An 18,305-nucleotide genomic window follows, 5' to 3' on the forward strand; every position below is an offset into this window, starting at 1 on the left:
CAAATGTAGAAATCAAGAGAAATATACAACATGAGAAGTTTCTAACTAGGCAACTGTTAAGAAGCAAGTAGTATTTATGTCCATCTACAGTAAGGTTAAAAATAATATTTAATCTCTTGAAAGCATATCCATAACAATGGCTAATTCTACATAGTTAAGTGAAGAACAAAAGAAATTTCAGAATAACAGAAACAAAAGAGCTTTTCAAGGTGAGGACAGTCCTATATATTGAATGGAATTTTTGGATTAAGTGTCATCAGTTATCAAACTGACCAGAAATTGCCTCAAATTCTGTTCTTTCCTCTCTGCTGTCTTTGGGAAAGCCAAGTTCTACTACAAGTTTTCCCAGGGTTTTTTCACAATATATTCCCCAAAAGGATCAAGGGAAAGGCATTTTCTTACCTGAAAATGTCGTATAAAATAAACCAACAATGTCATCAGAGCAAATATCCAACAATTAAAAATTATTATAGTCATTTAAAATAGAAAACATAGGTTTTGATTTCTATCAAATGAGCATCAACAAATTTACCTGATTGAATGACAGATGTCAGTATATAAGGCGTACACACAAGACATAAAATTAGGGGACAGGTGAGGTGGCTCACTCTTGTAATCCTAGCACTGTGGGAGGCTAAGGCAGGTAGATTGCTTGAGCTCACAAGTTCAAACCAGCCTGAGCAAGAGAGAGAGACCCTACCTCTAAAAAGAAAAAATGACTAGCCAGGCCTCATGATGGGTCCCTGTAGTCTGCGCTACTCGGGAGGCTGAGGCAAGAGGATCACTTGAGCCTAAGAGTTTGAGGTTGCTGTGAGCTGTGAGTCTATGGCACTCTACTGACTGTACTGAGGGAGACAAAATGAAACTGTCTCAAAAGAAAAGAAAATAGAACTGAAACAGGTTTTACATTAATACTCTATAATAATATTTAGCAATTATTATATTTTTATTCTTTATTAAATCATAACCATGCACATTAATGCATTTATGGGGTACAATGTGCTGATTTGATATACAATGTGGAATGCTTACATCTAACTGATTAGTATAACCTTCTCCTTGCTTACTTATTTGTTGTGGTAAAAACATTCATAGAGTGGAGCAGACAGAAGAAAGGATCTCTGAAATCAAAGACAAAGCTTTTAGCAATTATTTTAACAGTAAGTTTCCTCTAAAAGAATGATTTGTGTTGTTCAGCTTTCTTAAGGGAGATATATATTACAAATTAGTTTTAATTGATGTCCTTTTTATCCGCTAGGAAATTTCCTGCAATAAATGAAATCATTCAAAAGCATTCAAAGACTTCATTTTATTATTCACATCAAGGCCAAAGTAGTGTGTATGAATAATAAGTACTGTTTGTCTTTAAGTAAAGTGAAACTCAAAACATCTCTCTTTTCTTTTCCCCACCATTGGTGGAAGTGGGAGAAAGAAATAAAAAAAATGAAGAAGACGGGTGGCACTTGTAGCTCAGTGGCTAGAGCACCGGCTAGATACACTGGGGTTGGCGGGTTTGAACCCAGCCTGGGCTTGCTAAAACAATAATGATAACTGCAACAACAACAAAAAAATAGCCGGGCGTTGTGGTGGGCACCTGTAGTCCCAGCTACTTGGGAGGCTGAGGCAAGAGAATCGCTTAAGCCCGAGTCTGAGGTTGCTGTGAGCTGTGGACGCCACAGGCACTCTACCCAGGGTGACAGCTTGAGACTCTGTTTCAAAAAAAAAAATAGAAGATACAAGTCAGCAATAATCCTAGGAATTAAGGATTTTCTCTTTCACTCAAATCACTTCTATCTCAGGAAACAAGAGCTCACAGACTAAGCCTAATGGTGTCCCTTTCTTAGGAAATACCCTCGACCTTGGAAGCCAGCACCAGGGTAAAAGCAGCCATGAAACAGGCAGATAGAACCAGGGGTGGACCATGGGCAAGTGTCAAGAGCATGCTGCTCAGGCTGTCTTAGCCTTTAAACCAAGAAGGCCAAGGTATCTTCCAGGCTCACATGACTCCTGTCTAGATGTCCAAGGACAGAACCTGACTAAATTTGGGACCGAAGCCCCAGATATTAATTAAAACTATTTGTCAGTTGAGGACAACTGATGTTTCCTTTCCTCGCACTCTTATAGCTCCTCCGGTTAATAAAAGTTCAAGTGAAGTCACATACAGCAATAAACTTCCTGGGAGTTGTCCTGTATCAGGCAGTGCTCCAAGCACTGATATGCATCAGCTCATATAATCTCCACAGCAACCCTACCAGGTCCATCCCATCATCATCCCTAGTTCATGGATGAGAAAATTGAGGCTTATGAAGATTTGAGAACTTGTTCAAGTTAAGCTACTACGTGACAGAGCTGAAATTTAAAAGCTAGGTCTGTCTGGCTCTGTAATGCAAGAGTTTATCCATTGGATTACTCTTCTATCCCAAAGCAAGGATACCTGAAAATAATGAGAACAAGCAAACCTCTTTCATCCTCTCTACTTCATCCGTGGGCTAGCTAAGATCTGCATGTTTACAGACAAGTGATAAAACATGAAATGAAGTTAACTGCCTGGTCTTTTTAAAAGAAAATTCAAAACAGAATTGCTAAGAAAAAAAAAATGGGGGGTGGCACCTGTGGCTCAAAGGAGTAGGGCACCAGCCCCATATGATGAAGGTGGTGGGTTCAAACCCAGCCCCGGCCAGAAACTGCAAAAAAAAAAAAATGGTGTCTTCTTATACATAGAGTAGGGTTAGTATGCCCAAAAGCCATCTATTAAAAAGGTAAACATCACAAGATTATTTAGACTCCTAAGGCATTTTTGTCTGTTTCATAGAATAGCCTATATTCCTTCATTCAATCATTTCTTCTCATATGAAAGACATTGCTTCCTGGTTACCATCAACTACAGAACATAATCTTAAGAAACCAGCCATAATAAATCTTATATCTTGTTTCTCAGTTTTAACAGCTGCAATTTCTTCACAATTCTTTGACACTTACTAAATGTAAAAGAAGACCCCTTCTGCTCAAGATCTAAAACAGTGTGCTGCTTCCATCATCAAGAAATCCCAGGACCACAGGTGTGAGAACTCCCCTTTGCATGGAGAGGGTCTGCACCTGATCCGGCCTAGGTGGAGATGGGCCTGCAGGCCTGGTGGATAGAGCTAGAGAGACCCCGTTAGTGACACGTATACAGGTATAGAAGACGAAGAGTAAATCTGGCACACCTCCGCCCAGATGGACAGAGAAGGAGCTGAAGCAAGAAGGGCATGATTAAAAAAGAAGGGGATGATATACAAGGAGAGACCAGGAAGAGCAAGGGGTCTAGGAAAGACGTAGGTTCAAAAATTAAATGTAAATGAAATTAAAGACTGAGAAAGCTGAAAAGCTAGGAAGCTGTGAACAAAGATTAGGTTAGCTGGAAAAAGTTGCAGATGATTCCAGACTATAGGGTACAGCTGTGAGATAGGGCTCCTAGCATGGAGATAACAATAAAAGATCTCCAAACTGGGTCAGCTGAACAACTGTGAGATCAGATTGCCTGAGTTTCAAGAGTTATGATAGGGACAAAAATAAGTAAAAGGCTATGGACACCCTCAGTGCTCATGGGGAACTGACTAGGAGGTCCACAGGAAGCAGTAAGAAGGGGGGAGAGAAACAGTCAGAGCCAGATAATTAGTGGAGTGTGGTGGGGAGGCTGAGTATCTCATAAGGTCAAGAACTCAGAAAAGGCATAAGAAGCCAACCACCCAACTGAGAAAACAAGCAAACAGCATTATCATCGCAGAGACCTGCCCTGCAATAACGCATGAGCGGCAAGACCCTTGTCCCAGCCAGTGTCCTTAACCACTGCCTCCTCATTTCCCTCACACAGCTTTAATATCACCTCTCACTTCTGTACAAGTAACTTCCAAGTTTCATCTTAGGTGCTCTCCTGCACTGCCATTCTGAATCTCTGAACAGCCTTCGAGATCTCTTTTCCTATACTACTGACCACTATTCATACTTATCAGATCAAAAATGTAATAAAGTGAACATCTTTCCTTCAAAACTCTCATCTTCAGCTTTTCCTATTGTTCCAACTAACCCAGACTGAGAAGCAGGCATCATCATGTCTCTGCCACCATTTCTCCACTCATGCCATATTCAAGTTGTACGAATTCTTCCCTTATGATACTTTTAAGGCCATCCTTCCTATTACACATTCCACCCAGTTCAGACTCTTGTAGATGAATGGGTGTTACTACAAGAGTCTCAGGACCCTGCATCTGGTTTCCGGGCTTTCTTCTTTCTACTCCTTCACAAGTCTATCTAAATCCTTGTTTTGCATATATTAATCTCTATTCACAAAACTCTTACACCTCCCAGTTACTTCCATACTGTTACGGGTCAAATTCTTTGGGGAGACACTGCAAGCACTTCCTGGGCTGTCTCCTCCTCCCATTACTGCAGTACGGGACTAAGCATTACAATGATTTTTCTAATTCCTACTCTCCCCATGGACTAAATAGATTCTGAATTAATTCACATTTGCAATGATATTCACCTGCTCTACTATTACCGCAAACCACATATCTCTTTTAGAATTAAAATTTTATTCAGTAAGATTCAAATAAATTGGAGTTTTGTAAAAATTAATTTCCCTAATGAGCTATGAAAGTACAAATTACTTCCATAGTTGCTCACTGTTAATTTATAATTTAGAAGGTGAGGAAAGTAGAAGTTTGGAGTTTAGATATCAATAAAATGAATTTATTGTCAAATTTCACTCCTCAGAGAAAAGAGATCTTACTGATCACAACTTCCTGAAATCCATCCTAAGTGATTCTCTTTTAGAGGTGACAAGGCCTAGAAATACATTACACGATTTTGCACACTCACCAAAAAAAGTGCAGCCACCATAAACTGTGTCCATGATGGTTTGCAAATGAAAACTTACATATCACAGATTTCCTGATCCACTTCCCTTTCCCACCTCCGAGACCCTACCACTTTTTACCATGAAATATTAGTTATCACCAATCCTTACGTCAATGTATTGTAAAACTGAATGACATGGATGAGGGATAATGTCCAGAAAAGTTAGCAGAGATAGTAAATGGTGGAGTCAGAAGTGGATCAAAGGTTTTCTGACCCCATTTCCAGTGTTCTCTTAGTCCATGCTTTCTCAGTAAAAGATTACAAAGAGCAGTAATTATGAATGAGAATAAAAGATGCCAAGACACTCAAATGACCAGAGCTGCATCCCTGAGCAAGGCAGGTGTGCCGGTGCTGAGTCTCACTTTGATAGGTAGTAGACCCCAGGTGAACCCCTGAGGACTTAGGACCCCACAGCATACAACAAGGCCTCTGCCACAACTTATGTTACATTGTCTAAGCTCCCTAGACAGCATGTTATGGTCTTCCTTAAGACAGACGGAATTCTACAAGTCCAGAGGAAAATGCTTTCAAAGTCAATAAGAAAGACTTCAGCTTTATTGCCAGAAGCATATATGTATAACAAAACTTTAGTATATAATTTTTCTGCTCATTCCATGAATGAGAATATTTATGTGGAACATAATTCTTAATGGCATTTATCAGGCAAAATATGTCCTTCATCATGTCTGGAATTCTGATTTACTAATATTTAATGATATATAATATACACTCATCACTTATTAGGAGTCAACATTGTTCTAAGCATACATGTATTAATTCACTATCCACACAACAACTCTATCCAGTTGATACCATTTCTATCCACATTTTAGAGATAAGGAAACTGAGGCCCAGTGCTCAAGATCACACAGCTGGTAACAGGTGGAGCTGAGATTCAAACCCAGGCATTCTGTCCCCATGGTCTGTTTTTCATCACTACGTATGGCAACGAACAATCTACCATGTCATGTCATAAATCTTTAGTTCTAGATTAAGAATGAGACAAAGCATTGGCAAGTATATACTGATTGCAATTAGAGATACAGCCCACAGATTCCAGATTATAACCATTTCTATTATTAAATATGCAATTTTATTTGATCACATTTCTTAAGCAGGAAAAGGAAAATAAAGTCATCTGATTCATTTTAGGTAGCAGTTGGACAGGGACAGGATGGAGATTGAAGTGAAAGAGAATTCCACAGCCCATTTTAGAGTGCCTAGAACAGGCCATCAGACAAGGCCAAGAGCATCCTGCACGCACTGGGAACTAAGGTACTGAGCCACATGGGAACAAGATTAAACAGGGAAGATGAAGGGTGGTAGTCATCAGGGCATATCCTAGAGACAGGAGCAAATGACAACTGTGGAAATTTCACGTTTCCAGTGTGTGAATGCAGGCAGGGTGGGATCTATTTAAAGAAGACAAAAAAAAAGAAAGAAAAAAGAGAAAATAAGACAAACATACCCGTGTATAGGTAACGCCTCTATAGGAACATCAAAGCAGGTGCACACTACGTAAGCCAGTGGTTCTCAACCTTCCTAATGCCACGGCCCTTTAATACAGTTCCTGTAGGTCACGATCCACAGGTTGAGAACCACTGATTAGCAATACGAGTGAAAAATGAGTATTTCCTCATTAAGGTGAGGAAGACAAAAAAACACAAGGCAAGCAATGCAAGACAGATGATCAATTCCAAAGGTCCAATAATAAATCAATAATAAAACAGAGGAAATACACTTTACAATAAAATAAATACACATGCAAATAAAATGCAAAAAGTTGAAGAGTAAACCCTCAACTAGCTGTAATCCTTACTACAAGGCTTTCTTTCTTTCTTTCTTTCTTTTTTTTTTTTTGGAAAGTAGCTCTTCATTACAGTTCAATAAAGATACTGATCTTCTAGCATATGAGATTAAGGACACTAGAAATTACAAGGGAGTCAGGTGCCAGCAAAGTACAACCCCTCAAGGGCACTCACAATCCATTGCTTTTACTGATACCGGTAAACCACTGTAGCACCACAAAGGACATTTTGAAAGAATTGGACAGAACAAGAATACGTTGTCAGGAGTGGGAGGAGATGGTCATGGAGAAATGCCTACCTGCTCTCCAGTTTGAAAAGCAGGCGATGGTAGGCAAGAAACTATATGCACAAAACTAGGCAAATGATATAAAAAGGAGGGACAATGTCAGAATTACTGAAGGCTTTGCTAAAACTGCTGGGTCAAATCTAGGGAAAATCAAAGATGGCACTAAGATTTTAGGAAACACTTTTCTTTCTTAATAAAGTTTCTCACTTCTAAAGCAGGCACTAGGAAAGCCACTTGGGAGAACGAGCCCCACACTGTCCCTAAACCACCTGACCTCACTGCTGATTCCTGCCACAATCAGAACTCAGGCCTCAGGAGAGAGGCTGCTTATCTTGAACACTTGGACTAAAGCTGATTACTAACTCTTTTCTTAAATCACGCCACCCCACTCTGGGTTCTCCATTTTTACCCCCACAGTATAGCGAAGACAAGTTAACCTATTCAGGAATACTTTACCAAAGACTAGGAAATGAGTAAAAAGATATCATGAATCATAAAGAAGGTATAGTTGTTAGGGGTGTCCAACATTTTTTTTCTTTCTCTACCACATGTTGGAAGAATGAGAGTTGTCTGGGGCTACACATTAAATACACAAATACTAAGATAATTAGCAAAAAATACAAAGGTCTGAGCATGCTTTTTGTGATATCCAACTCCACAGATAAGTGAAAAAAGTTCTCACAAAATCAGCATGTGGCCCACAGGTCACAGGTTGGACACTCCTGGTCTAGGCCTTTTCAGCACATGCAACATACTAGCAATCAGGCCTTCCTGTCTCTCAGTATCTTCCTAGATGGCAGACACTGTCTCTGATGGCCACCTTCCAGGCATTCTTCCCGGACAGCCTCTCAAAATCAGACAACAAACAGAAATAAACACACACAGCAAAGTGCTCTCTCCCCCAGCCCAGCTTTGGAAACTCAAGACCCACTTTTTTATCCAATATATTGACATTAGGACATGACCTTCCTCTTTATACTTACAATTTTCACTAAGGCAAAACACAACCACCCAAGCAAAGAGCAAATACATACACACAGATGCACACCAAATGCATAAACACATCTATAGAAAGGACACGTCAACAAAACAGGAAAACTTCAAAAAGGAGCTAAATAATGAAGGGTAAAAAAGAGAAGAAAGAAAAATACTAGAAGGGAAATGGTGCCCATTTTGATAATGTTAGATTTGAAGGGTCAAAATCATATCCAAGTAGAGATACATAAAAGAGAAAATACTAATAAGAGCTTATAAGAGAGGTTGACCCTGGAGTTTTTTTTAATTGCACTTCTGGGAATACAGAATATAAAAAGAAAGCATAGAAAAAAAAGAAGTGAGAGGAAAACAGAACCTTTGGAGATGTCTCTACCACACAGAGTGTCGGTTGGCACGTGAAAAAAAGGAGGAATTAGCAAGAGAGAAAAAGAAAGCCAATATAAGGAGACAAAATGCAGTGAAATTGATGCATTGAACAAAGAGGAAGTGGGCAACAGTCCATGCAGAGAGCATGAGGGAGGTGGCAGCTAAGAAAAGCCCATTGGATTTGAAATAAAAGAACATAGATAGATGACTTTGGAGAGGCAGAATTTAGTAGAATGATGGGAGAAGATCACAACAGTGGGATAAGAAGCCATCAGCAAGAGGAGGCTGGGCACCTGTCACCCGTTCGCGAGAACTGACAGCAAAAAGAAGGATATGGAGAACAAGGCTGCAACCTTGCTGGCACAGGGACCTTGTTCGTTTTGCTCACTGCTGTCCCCAGCGCCAAAAAAGTTGCTAGCATGTAATAAATAATAAATATTGGTTCATTGAATATTGTTTACCCAGTGAATGCTGTTTGATTCAATAGATAAACCAGTAAATGAATATAGTACTTGTATCAGAGGGAGGATGAAAGAATAATCTTGTTTTCACATGTCATTCTGATATGAATGCTGGAGCTGTACCATTAAGTGTAGCTCACATCGTTGGACTTACTATGGGGTGGAGGATGGAAGTTTTGTCTAGAGGCTGGAGTTAATCTTTTTGATGGTAATCTGGGGAAAAATTAAATCTTCATTTCATTTCAGGTCAAACATTAGAACTGGAGGAAAATTTCTGAGTGTATGCAGAGTGGGTTTCCCTCTGTGCCTTGATTATGAAAGCATCAAGTGAAGAGCCCCTTGAAGATGGATTAAGAAGAGGCTCTCCACCTGGGGACATGTGGAGGACAAGTTATTAAGAAATTCAGGCCAGGCTGGGCTCCTGTAGTTCAGCGGCTACGGCACCACCCCACATACACTGGAGCTGGTGGGTTTGAATCCAGCCCAGGCCTGCCAAACAACAATGACAACTACACCCCCAAAATAGCCGGGCGTTGTGGCAGGCGCCTGTAGTCCCAGCTACTCGGGATGCTGAGGCAAGAGAATCGCTTAAGCCTAAGAGTTTGAGGTTGCTGTGACCCGTGACACCATGGCACTCTACTAAGGGTGACAAAGTGAGACTCTGTCTCAAAAAAGAAAAAAACGAAAGAGAGAAAAGAAAGAAAAAGAAATCCAGGCCAGTGCCTACAAAGTTGTAGAAATCTTTTGGAGCTAGAGGTTATCTATACCAGTCTACTAATGGTTTGAGTATTCTGTGTTAATTCTTTCTTCTGTCCCACATTTAAAGTTTTAGAGAGTTCCCCTGTGGGCATGAGAGTATAAAAAGCGTTCGGTGGCAGTGGGGCAGAGACAATGACCAGCACTGTGGTGACAACAGGAGCCACATTAAGAGCCAAAGGATCACAAGCATTGTGGACACAAAGCAGAGCAGACATCAAGACACCTTGAAGTCCAAGAGTTTGTTGTTTCTCTTACAGGGAATCTAAGAAAGAATTTTTCCGGTTGTTTTTCTTTTGGTTTTGTTTGATTTTGACAAAGGAGACTTGAATAGATAAGAGGTCTAATGGGGGGAAACTGGTAGAGAGCAGGAGAAAGAAGGCACAGTTGTAATGAATTTACATAATGCAATTAAATCCCTGTGTTAAAGGAGACTCATGCAATTTAAAGGTTAGATGTGCAAAATGCAATAAAGAAAGATTGAGAGAAGAGAGAAAGAACATGACACTTCTATAATGCTCCCTGGATTCAGGACAGAGTCAGCTGGGGGTCTGTGGAAACACAGAAAGTTCACGTAGCTGCTGTGGACGGGCCACCAGAGAGCCTAGTAAGAGGGTTTCTGCAAATCTTGAGGGACTAGATCACTGGAATTTCCAGAAATTCTAATCAACACAATTAATACTGTCTGCAGCAATACTTGGCAACCTGGAAAGCTTTTTTTCTGCAATTGTTGGAGGTACAGTGCTACACTTGAGCCAAGCTCATCTTCCCATAATGGATCTACCACATACAGAGTCACATAATGGGATAAACTCACACCTCATAGCAGAATTATCTCACAATGTTAGAAACAACCCTAAAGACAAATTCTACTCAAAAGGATCAATGCTCTGCTTATTTTCTCTTAAATGGAGCCCAACTGTACTATTCCAGACCAAGATCCTTAGGGTCTTTCAGATGGAAGAACTATTGGAAATCATCTGCCCAACCTCTCAACCATTATGACTTTATTTTTAGAAATCCCTCACAGAAACCATCGTGGACCCTGGCATCCCAGGCTCAGCTTCCTTTGCAATACTTCTGAGGCCCTATGGCAGCGCTCTGGCCAATGAGTGGCTGGTGGGAGTAATCAAAGTCACTCCCACACCTGGCTCTCTAAGACAGGGGAACCAGCCAAGCCGCATCACATGTTAGACTCTGCTTGAGAGAGAAATATACTTTGATAATTTTAATCACCAGTATTTCTGGATTTGTCTGTTTCAACAGCAAGCATTAATTAATGTTCAAGCCAACTTTTAATAATTCAGCAACTCTGAGTCGCCAATCATGGTACAGAAAAGAATGGAGATAATCATTGCCCACATACCCAAAGGATCAAGATGATGGAAGCTGTCATGAAACCCATTTTCACAAGAGACTCACACCTCACTTATCTAAAGGTTATTATTTAAGACACAACTGTGGGGGCTAAAGCCTCAACACCCTAGCTGAAAATAGTAGAAGCCTTAAAACAATCCAGTCTGAGAACTAAATAAAGCTTTACAGCTTTACTCCTCACACTCTATTTACTCTATTTTTTTTTTTCTTTTCTGTTTGGAGTAAATCAATCAATCTCAGAAATCTGATTATCTCACATGAAATAATAGGGAATTGGAAGTAAAAAAAAGAGCAGCACCAGAAGTGGGCAAAACTGGACATTCTGACAGTGAAGCAGAGACGAGAAGGACTCTAAAAGACAAGACATCCAAATCCAAAAGCAGGGTGCAGTGCTCCATTTCATAAAGGGTGAGTGAACCCCACTGACCTCAGAGTCCTGAAGGCATCACAGGAGGGGCCCAGCCCACAACTGAGGCTCTAATAAAGATAACTTGAGTAAAGAAGGTAGGAGAATGCGTGAATGGAAATGGTTACTCTTAGAGACATACACGTGACCATCCGAAAAACTCAGGGCTACCTTATGCCCTAGGATGCCACATCAAGCTGCTCAAAAATAAGAGACATTGCCAGTTGCAGGTGTTCTGATTTAGAAGGATGGTTCCTCCCAACTGATTTAGGTACACACAGCAGCATAAAGAAAATCCAGCTTCGGTAAGAAAAATTAAGTCAGTCATGTCCTATGCAGTAGAAAGGAACTTAGAGATCATGGAGCTAAGACTCCAGCAGGAAGGACATACATTCATCTCACTGTAGAGGGGACAGCAGCCCCCGTCTCCTGGTTTGGAAGCCAGAATATAATCATCCACATCACCCTTTCCCAGGCCCACTCACAATGCTCTCCATCCCTTCTTAGGCCTTCTGGTTGGCCCCCAGGTCTGACGCACTCACCTGCAAAAAGCAGTGTCCAACTGGGGCATGCTCTGCAAGGGTGGCGTTGTACACCTGCCTCTGGAAGACGGGCTCGTTGTCATTCACGTCATCTACAGTGATGCTCACCAAGCAGGTGGCAGAGAGGGGAGGCTCCCCGAGGTCCTGGGCCACCACCCTTAGCTCCACCACCTCCTGGACCTCTCGGTCTAGAGTCCGTATGGTGCTGATCACAGCGCTTTTGGGGTCGATGGTGAAAGACGGTCCACACTCTGCCGTGGACAGAGCCTCTGAGTTGCAGGGAGGCGAGAGCTGAATTAGCATGTAGCGCAGGGTGGCGTGCTCAGTACCAGCCTCGTCGGCGTCAGTGGCGCTGACCCACACGACCGCGGTGCCCGGGGCTGCGGCCTCAGACACCGAGGCCCGGTACTGCTCCTGGCTGAAGAGAGGCGGTTGGTCGTTGAGGTCGGCCACCCGGAGCAGCAGGGTCTCCTCACTGTTCAGCGGTGGGGATCCTGCATCAGTGGCCACTAGACGCAATTCATACAGATCGCGGCTCTCCCTGTCCAGCGGCCCCTCGACGCAAAGGAAAAACACTCCTGGGGGACCACCCGGACGTAGTGCAAAGGCTCCCTCGCCGCCTTCCAACGACAGTGATATGCTTCCATCTCCAAGGCCCACACCAAGCTGCCCGGCGGCCTCCTCTAACTTCTCGGGTTCACAGTCCGCGTCAGACACTGAGACGCGAGCCACGTAGTCGCCTGGCCGGGCGCCCTCGGAGACACTGGCAGCGCCTCCCTCAGTCAGGAAAAGCAGATGAATGGACGGAGGATTGTCATTTACGTCCAGCACTGCAATGGCCAGGCGCACGGTAGCGACCTCAGGCTCCGTGCCTCCGTCGCGGGCCTCGACCACAAGTTGGTGCCAGGCCTGCGCTTCGCGGTCCAGAGGCCTCAGCACGCGCACTACACCGCTCTGCTCCTCTACGGCGAAGTAGGCCGCGTCGCCCAGAGACCCGCCGCCGCCGCTCGCTCCCGACATTTGCCGCGTGCGGATTCTGTAGCGCACGTGGCCGTTGGGCCCCAGATCGCGGTCAGTGGCCCGCACGCGACAGACCTCCGCGCCCGGCGCGGCGTCCTCGCGCACAGCTGCGCGGTACTCACCCAGTTCAAAGACGGGCGGGTTGTCGTTCTCGTCCAGAACTCGCAGCTCCACGCGCAGGCGGCCGGTGCGCGGCGGGCGGCCGCCGTCCCACGCCTCGATCTGCAGCTCGTGCGCCGCTGCCGCCTCCCGGTCCAAGCGCCGCAGCAGCACCAGGTCCAGAGTGTCCAGGACAGAGGGGGAGCCCGGCAAAAGCGGCGACGGTGGTAGCCCGGGAGTCACGTAGCGCAGCTGGAAGAACGGTCCTTCGGGGTACTGCAGCAGGTTGGCGGGTTGCACCAGGGTGTAGCCCTGCGTGCTGAACAGCCCGGCATCGGGGTCTTGGGCACCTGGTAAGCGGAAGGCGGTACCTGGAGGGGTGAGCTCAGAAACGTCTAGTTGCAGGGAGTCTCGGGGAAAGCGGGGCGAGTGGTCATTCACGTCGTTGACGCGGATGTCCACCTGCACTACTGCACCCAGCAGCGTGGCGGCCACGAAGCTGTAGTGGTCCCACCGCTCGCGGTCCAGGCACCGGGCTGTGCGGATGATCCCGGTGTCCGGATGCACGTGGAAGTCGTCCAGCAGCGGGGAGTCATCCGAATCCTCGGACAGAAAGAAACCGCTCCCCTCCAGCTGCTGCGCGGCCGGCAGCCCGGCGCGGATGTCGCCCACCAGCGTGTCCGGGGGAAGCCCCTCGTCCACGGAAAGGCTGAGGTTGAACAACTGGGCTGAAGAGCCCGAGGCCGCCGACAGCCACAGGTGCAGGAAGAGCCCGAGCAGGGAGCGCAGCGCCCAGCAGCCGCCGCCGCCGCCCAGCCACCAGCAGGGCGACTCTCTCCTCCCGGGGAACGGGAGACTCTTCCCGACGGGAGCCCCCGGCTGCTGACTTCCTGCGCCCATCTTCCGCGCAGAACAGTGTCTATCTCCCAGCTCCTGGGGAAGGCTCCCGGGTAACTGCCAGCTTGCAGGGGGATCGCAAAAAAATCCAGGAGCCTCTTCAGTGTCCTAGCCGAAGAAGAAAAGACTTTGTTTGGCAAACAAACCGACAGACCCAGGAGTTCCCGGGGTTACATCTGCAACTGGTGAAAACGTCCTCTGCCTGCAGCTCACGCAGACGGGGAAGGTCTGGCTGCCTCTGCCGCTGCAGCCACCTCTTCAACCCCTGGGTTTCTTTAAACGAGTCTCATCTCTTTTTCTCTCTCCTTTTATTCCTATTACATCTGTTCCTTGTTCTGCTCGGCTGGTTGTTTCCCCCTGGTAAAGTCAGGTGCATTTTTTTTTTTTTTCCAGAAAAGGAGGAAATTATTTAAAGCGCGCGTACACGAGGAGAGGATGGGGATCGGCCAGAGGAGGCGGTGGACTACGGGCAGGGAGTAGGGGCGCGGGGCCCGAGAGAAGCGGGGGCGGGGAGGCGGGGCGGTCGCTCCCCGCGGCGTCTCCGCGAGCAGAGGACCCCTCTGACCCAGCCTCCGCCGCCTGCGCTTCTCCCTCCCCTCCCGGCGGAGTGACGCGGCGCAGGCGAGGGCAAACTCCCACCTGCGAGCTGCTCCTCTGCAGCAGGGCGGAGCAGAATCAAATGGGAAAGGCCTGGAGATCTGGACCGCGGGCCGGGTGGGGACCCGCAGGCGGAGCGTCTGCCCCAGCTTGGCTTGCCCAGTGGTGACGGATGGGGGACGTGGGGGACGCGGCCTCTCCCCGCCGCCCCCACCTCCGACCGTCCTCTGGCGGGTCCCTCCAAAAGGCCTGACGCTTGGCTCGGCTGAGCGGAGAAGATGGGGGTTATAATCACTTTAGAGGAGCCAAACTTGTGTTCTCCATTTGGGAGAGAGACTCGTCCCCAACGGAAGGACAGATGGAGTCAAAGGCCGATGCACAGCTGGGGCCAGGATGACTGCAAAGGGGGAGAAGGAGGAACTTGGAAAGACCTTCCAGAAAACCCGAGAAATCTGTGACACACATGGTGCAAACCACGCTTTATTATGCCGCGCTACTACTCAGCGACATGTGAGCCTCTTGTCACTCCCCTCTGCCACCAAGAATGACGACAATAGATTGGGCCTGCGAACCTTTTTTGTACATTCAGCGCCATCATAACACTTCCAGGGTGTTTTACAGGCTGATTTATGAGCACAAAGACCGGATGGCTGAAAACTCTCCTCCTCCCAGCACTCTGCCACCACCCCTACGCTAGGAGTTTGCGAGCAGGGCCACCCTTTCCATACCACCTTCAAAACTAGCTTCTGAGTCCGAAGAAAATGCCAGTAAATCTCCATACTTGTAATTTCCCTTCAATTATCCACAATAATCAGTAGAAACTGATAAAATGGCCTGTAAGAAAGTATGCCTAAGGAAGGACTCTATGGCCTCTTAAGAATGGTAGGCCATATTTACTAAATGGTTTTTGCAAGTTTGCATTTTGGCAGGAGGGAAAAATTAATTTCCTAGATATTTTTCCTCTCCTTTAGGGAAGACCAAAAGCTCTGCATAATGGTTCCTTGCAGCAACAGTAAAATGCCTTTTTAGTATATAATGGAGTTATATGTAATTGCTAATTCAAAGCTACACGGTCATCTGTACCTTCCACAAAATAACTATTTTGTAGCAGTTATATTGCCTGTAAAAGAAGACATTGTTGAAAATGAATTCCACTTTCATCAATGAAGTCTCTCCTTAAACATTAAGATTCATTATGAGTGTTGGGAATCTTTTTCCTTAGCCTCTTCAATCTCACTGTAACCAGTTGCCTTGCAGCCACTCCTGCCCCTTTTAAGTAATTCTCAACTAAGCATCTAGATTGATGTTTTCAAAGCTAACTCAGATCATGTTACCTCCTGCTTAGAGTACTTCTTTTGCAATATAATTCTATTATATATAATATAATATAATATAATATAATATAATATATACTTCTATTATAAAGGAAGTCCTGAGTTACAAACATCTGACCTACAACTTGAACTTAGGAATGGAGGTTATTACAGGTTATACTAAATGTACCTGTTCCAACTCACATACAAATTCAACTTAAGAACAAACCTACAGAACCTATCGCGTTTGTAACCTGAGAACTGTCTGTGCTTCAGTCAGACTCCTTCCATTATACAAGCTCCTATCCACCTTTCTGACCTTGCCTGGCACCCCAACTCTGGATTTAGCCATATTGTTTTCTTTCTGATCTTGGTACACTTGAATTGTTAGAACTTTGCATGCCAAGATTTCATTCTCCTGCTTTGCAAAGCTCTGGCTCTTTCTCATTCAAGTCTGAACTCAAAAATGCCAGCTGTTAAGAGAGTCCTTCCCTGATCACCCTACTTTAAGCACCTTAAACGCTATATCCTCACCTTATATTCGATTTATATCACCTGAAATCAGATTGCTTTATTCATTTGTTTAATCTCAACACACTTTATGCACTTTAAACACTGTTTTATCCTAGCACCTAGAACAGAGTACAGTGGGTCTCTATTTATTAAATACCCCTTGGATGGATGAATGGTTGAACCTGTGAGTAGATGGGTGGATGAGTCTATTAAAGTAGAGATTTGAAGCCATAACTAAAAATGTACCGGCTGTGAGAACCGTCATTGTGAATTCTATCTTCACAATCTACTAATTTGTATCATTCTATGGGGCTTCTTGAGCTTATTTTTGAGCTTCTTCAGCTTATTGTGTAAATTGCATTGTTATCAAATATTTACTTGAGTCTAAGAATAAAGGAAAAGAAACATCTTTTTTTCTGCATATTTCACTGACACATTCTTTATAAACAGTGGAAAACAAATGGAAAATCAAGAACTTCAAACATTTATTTTCTTGTTAGTTCTTAGGCTTTATAATCCAAGCATGTACAATTCAAGGTCTCTTGCTCACTTCACAGTACCCATAATTGAATGTCCTGAGCAGCATTCTAGAATTAAGAATTCAATTGGGCAAAATAAAAGAATTAAGAGCTTTTCTCAAGTATCTGAAAATAATTTTAGAAAATTCAGGAGCCAAGAGCCTGAATGAAATAGGACAAGGTCTGATCCTTTTGAGGGAAATACCATAGTATAACCGGCAAGAATCTTGTCTTTGAAGCTGGGCAATCCTGATTCTGCTCTATAATTTGGGACAAGTTATTTAAATATTAAGCTGAAGTTTCCTTGTAACTTGAGGATGATATATCTAATTTACAGGGTATTATGATCCTTAAATCAGACAATATACATGGATTGGCACACAAAGTGTTAAATAAGTATCATTTACCTTACACTTATTTGTATGATGAAATGTTTTAGAGGTAAATTGTTTTGAGATTCTCAGTAATATCAAACTCTAACTTCATAACCTGCCCTCCAACATATGGCTGTTAAAAGGTATAAAATCTTGACTATCATAAACAGAAACTATAACTATCATTAGACAGAAAGGCTTGGGGCCAATCTGCACCTGATGTTATATGGTTTAAATAAGACAGGGAGTCAGTCCATCTTTGCTAACATTTTCTCCCAGATGACAGTCCTCAGCTTTATAATAATTAACTTAAGGGCGGTGCCTGTGGCTCAAGGAGTGGGGTGCCGGTCCCATATGCCGGAGGTGGCGGGTTCAAACCCAGCCCTGGCCAAAAAAAAAAAAAAAAAATAATTAACTTAAAAATATAAATAATTACTAAGTGCTCATAATTGCTATATAATTACCAATTTATATAATTGATAAATGATACTGAACACTTTCTGTGTGCCAATGCATGCAAATTTTGCAAAGCATCTCACATCAACCTTTTAGGGAAGGAATTATAATTATTATCCCCATTTTACAGATGAGGAAACTGAAGTTCAGGAGCATTATAAGTAATGTGGTCAAAGTCGCACAGGTAGTAAGTGGTGGTATTGGAGTCTGAACCCAGACAGTTATGCTCCCATGTCCATGGTCTTCACTGGTTATTTATAGTCTTCCTGATGTTCTTTAATCAGATTGTCTTCTTCTAAATTCTTGAAATCAGTATCATGATATAGTACAGAGTTTTGGGAAGACCTGCAGGAACTGCAGAGAGAGGACTTGGCTGGCATGTTTATGAGAAGACACAGAACAGAACAAGGAAGTGACTACTTGGGAGTATGACAAACACAGCCAACTGTGTATTTAGAAATGGTGCTTAAGGTAGGGTAAACAGTGGGACCACACCTATGGAGCATATTGCAAGGGTACAAGTCAAATCTATCAAGTATAGAACATAAATGTCTTAACATAATAATCAAGTAAATGAGGCAAAAGCCATATTAATTCGTTTGCCGTAAGCACTCCAAATTG

At 43.8% G+C, this 18,305-nt stretch overlaps 1 protein-coding gene across 1 annotated transcript in view; it reads right to left on the bottom strand.

The window, feature by feature from the left end:
* DCHS2 (dachsous cadherin-related 2) overlaps positions 1–14,834 on the bottom strand; it is a 257,837-nt gene extending 243,003 nt beyond the window's left edge. The window contains exons 1-3 of the mRNA XM_053597835.1: positions 14,822–14,834; positions 14,381–14,775; positions 11,898–14,021 (exon numbers count right to left, since the gene is read on the bottom strand). Of these exons, the coding sequence (XP_053453810.1) occupies positions 11,898–14,021; positions 14,381–14,775; positions 14,822–14,834 (2,532 nt within the window). The remainder of the gene's footprint in view (positions 1–11,897; positions 14,022–14,380; positions 14,776–14,821) is intronic.
* Positions 14,835–18,305: the final 3,471 nt, after the last annotated feature.

The sequence above is a fragment of the Nycticebus coucang genome, chromosome 1 (genome assembly GCF_027406575.1).
Source record: "Nycticebus coucang isolate mNycCou1 chromosome 1, mNycCou1.pri, whole genome shotgun sequence".
NCBI classification, from domain to species: Eukaryota; Metazoa; Chordata; class Mammalia; order Primates; family Lorisidae; genus Nycticebus; species Nycticebus coucang.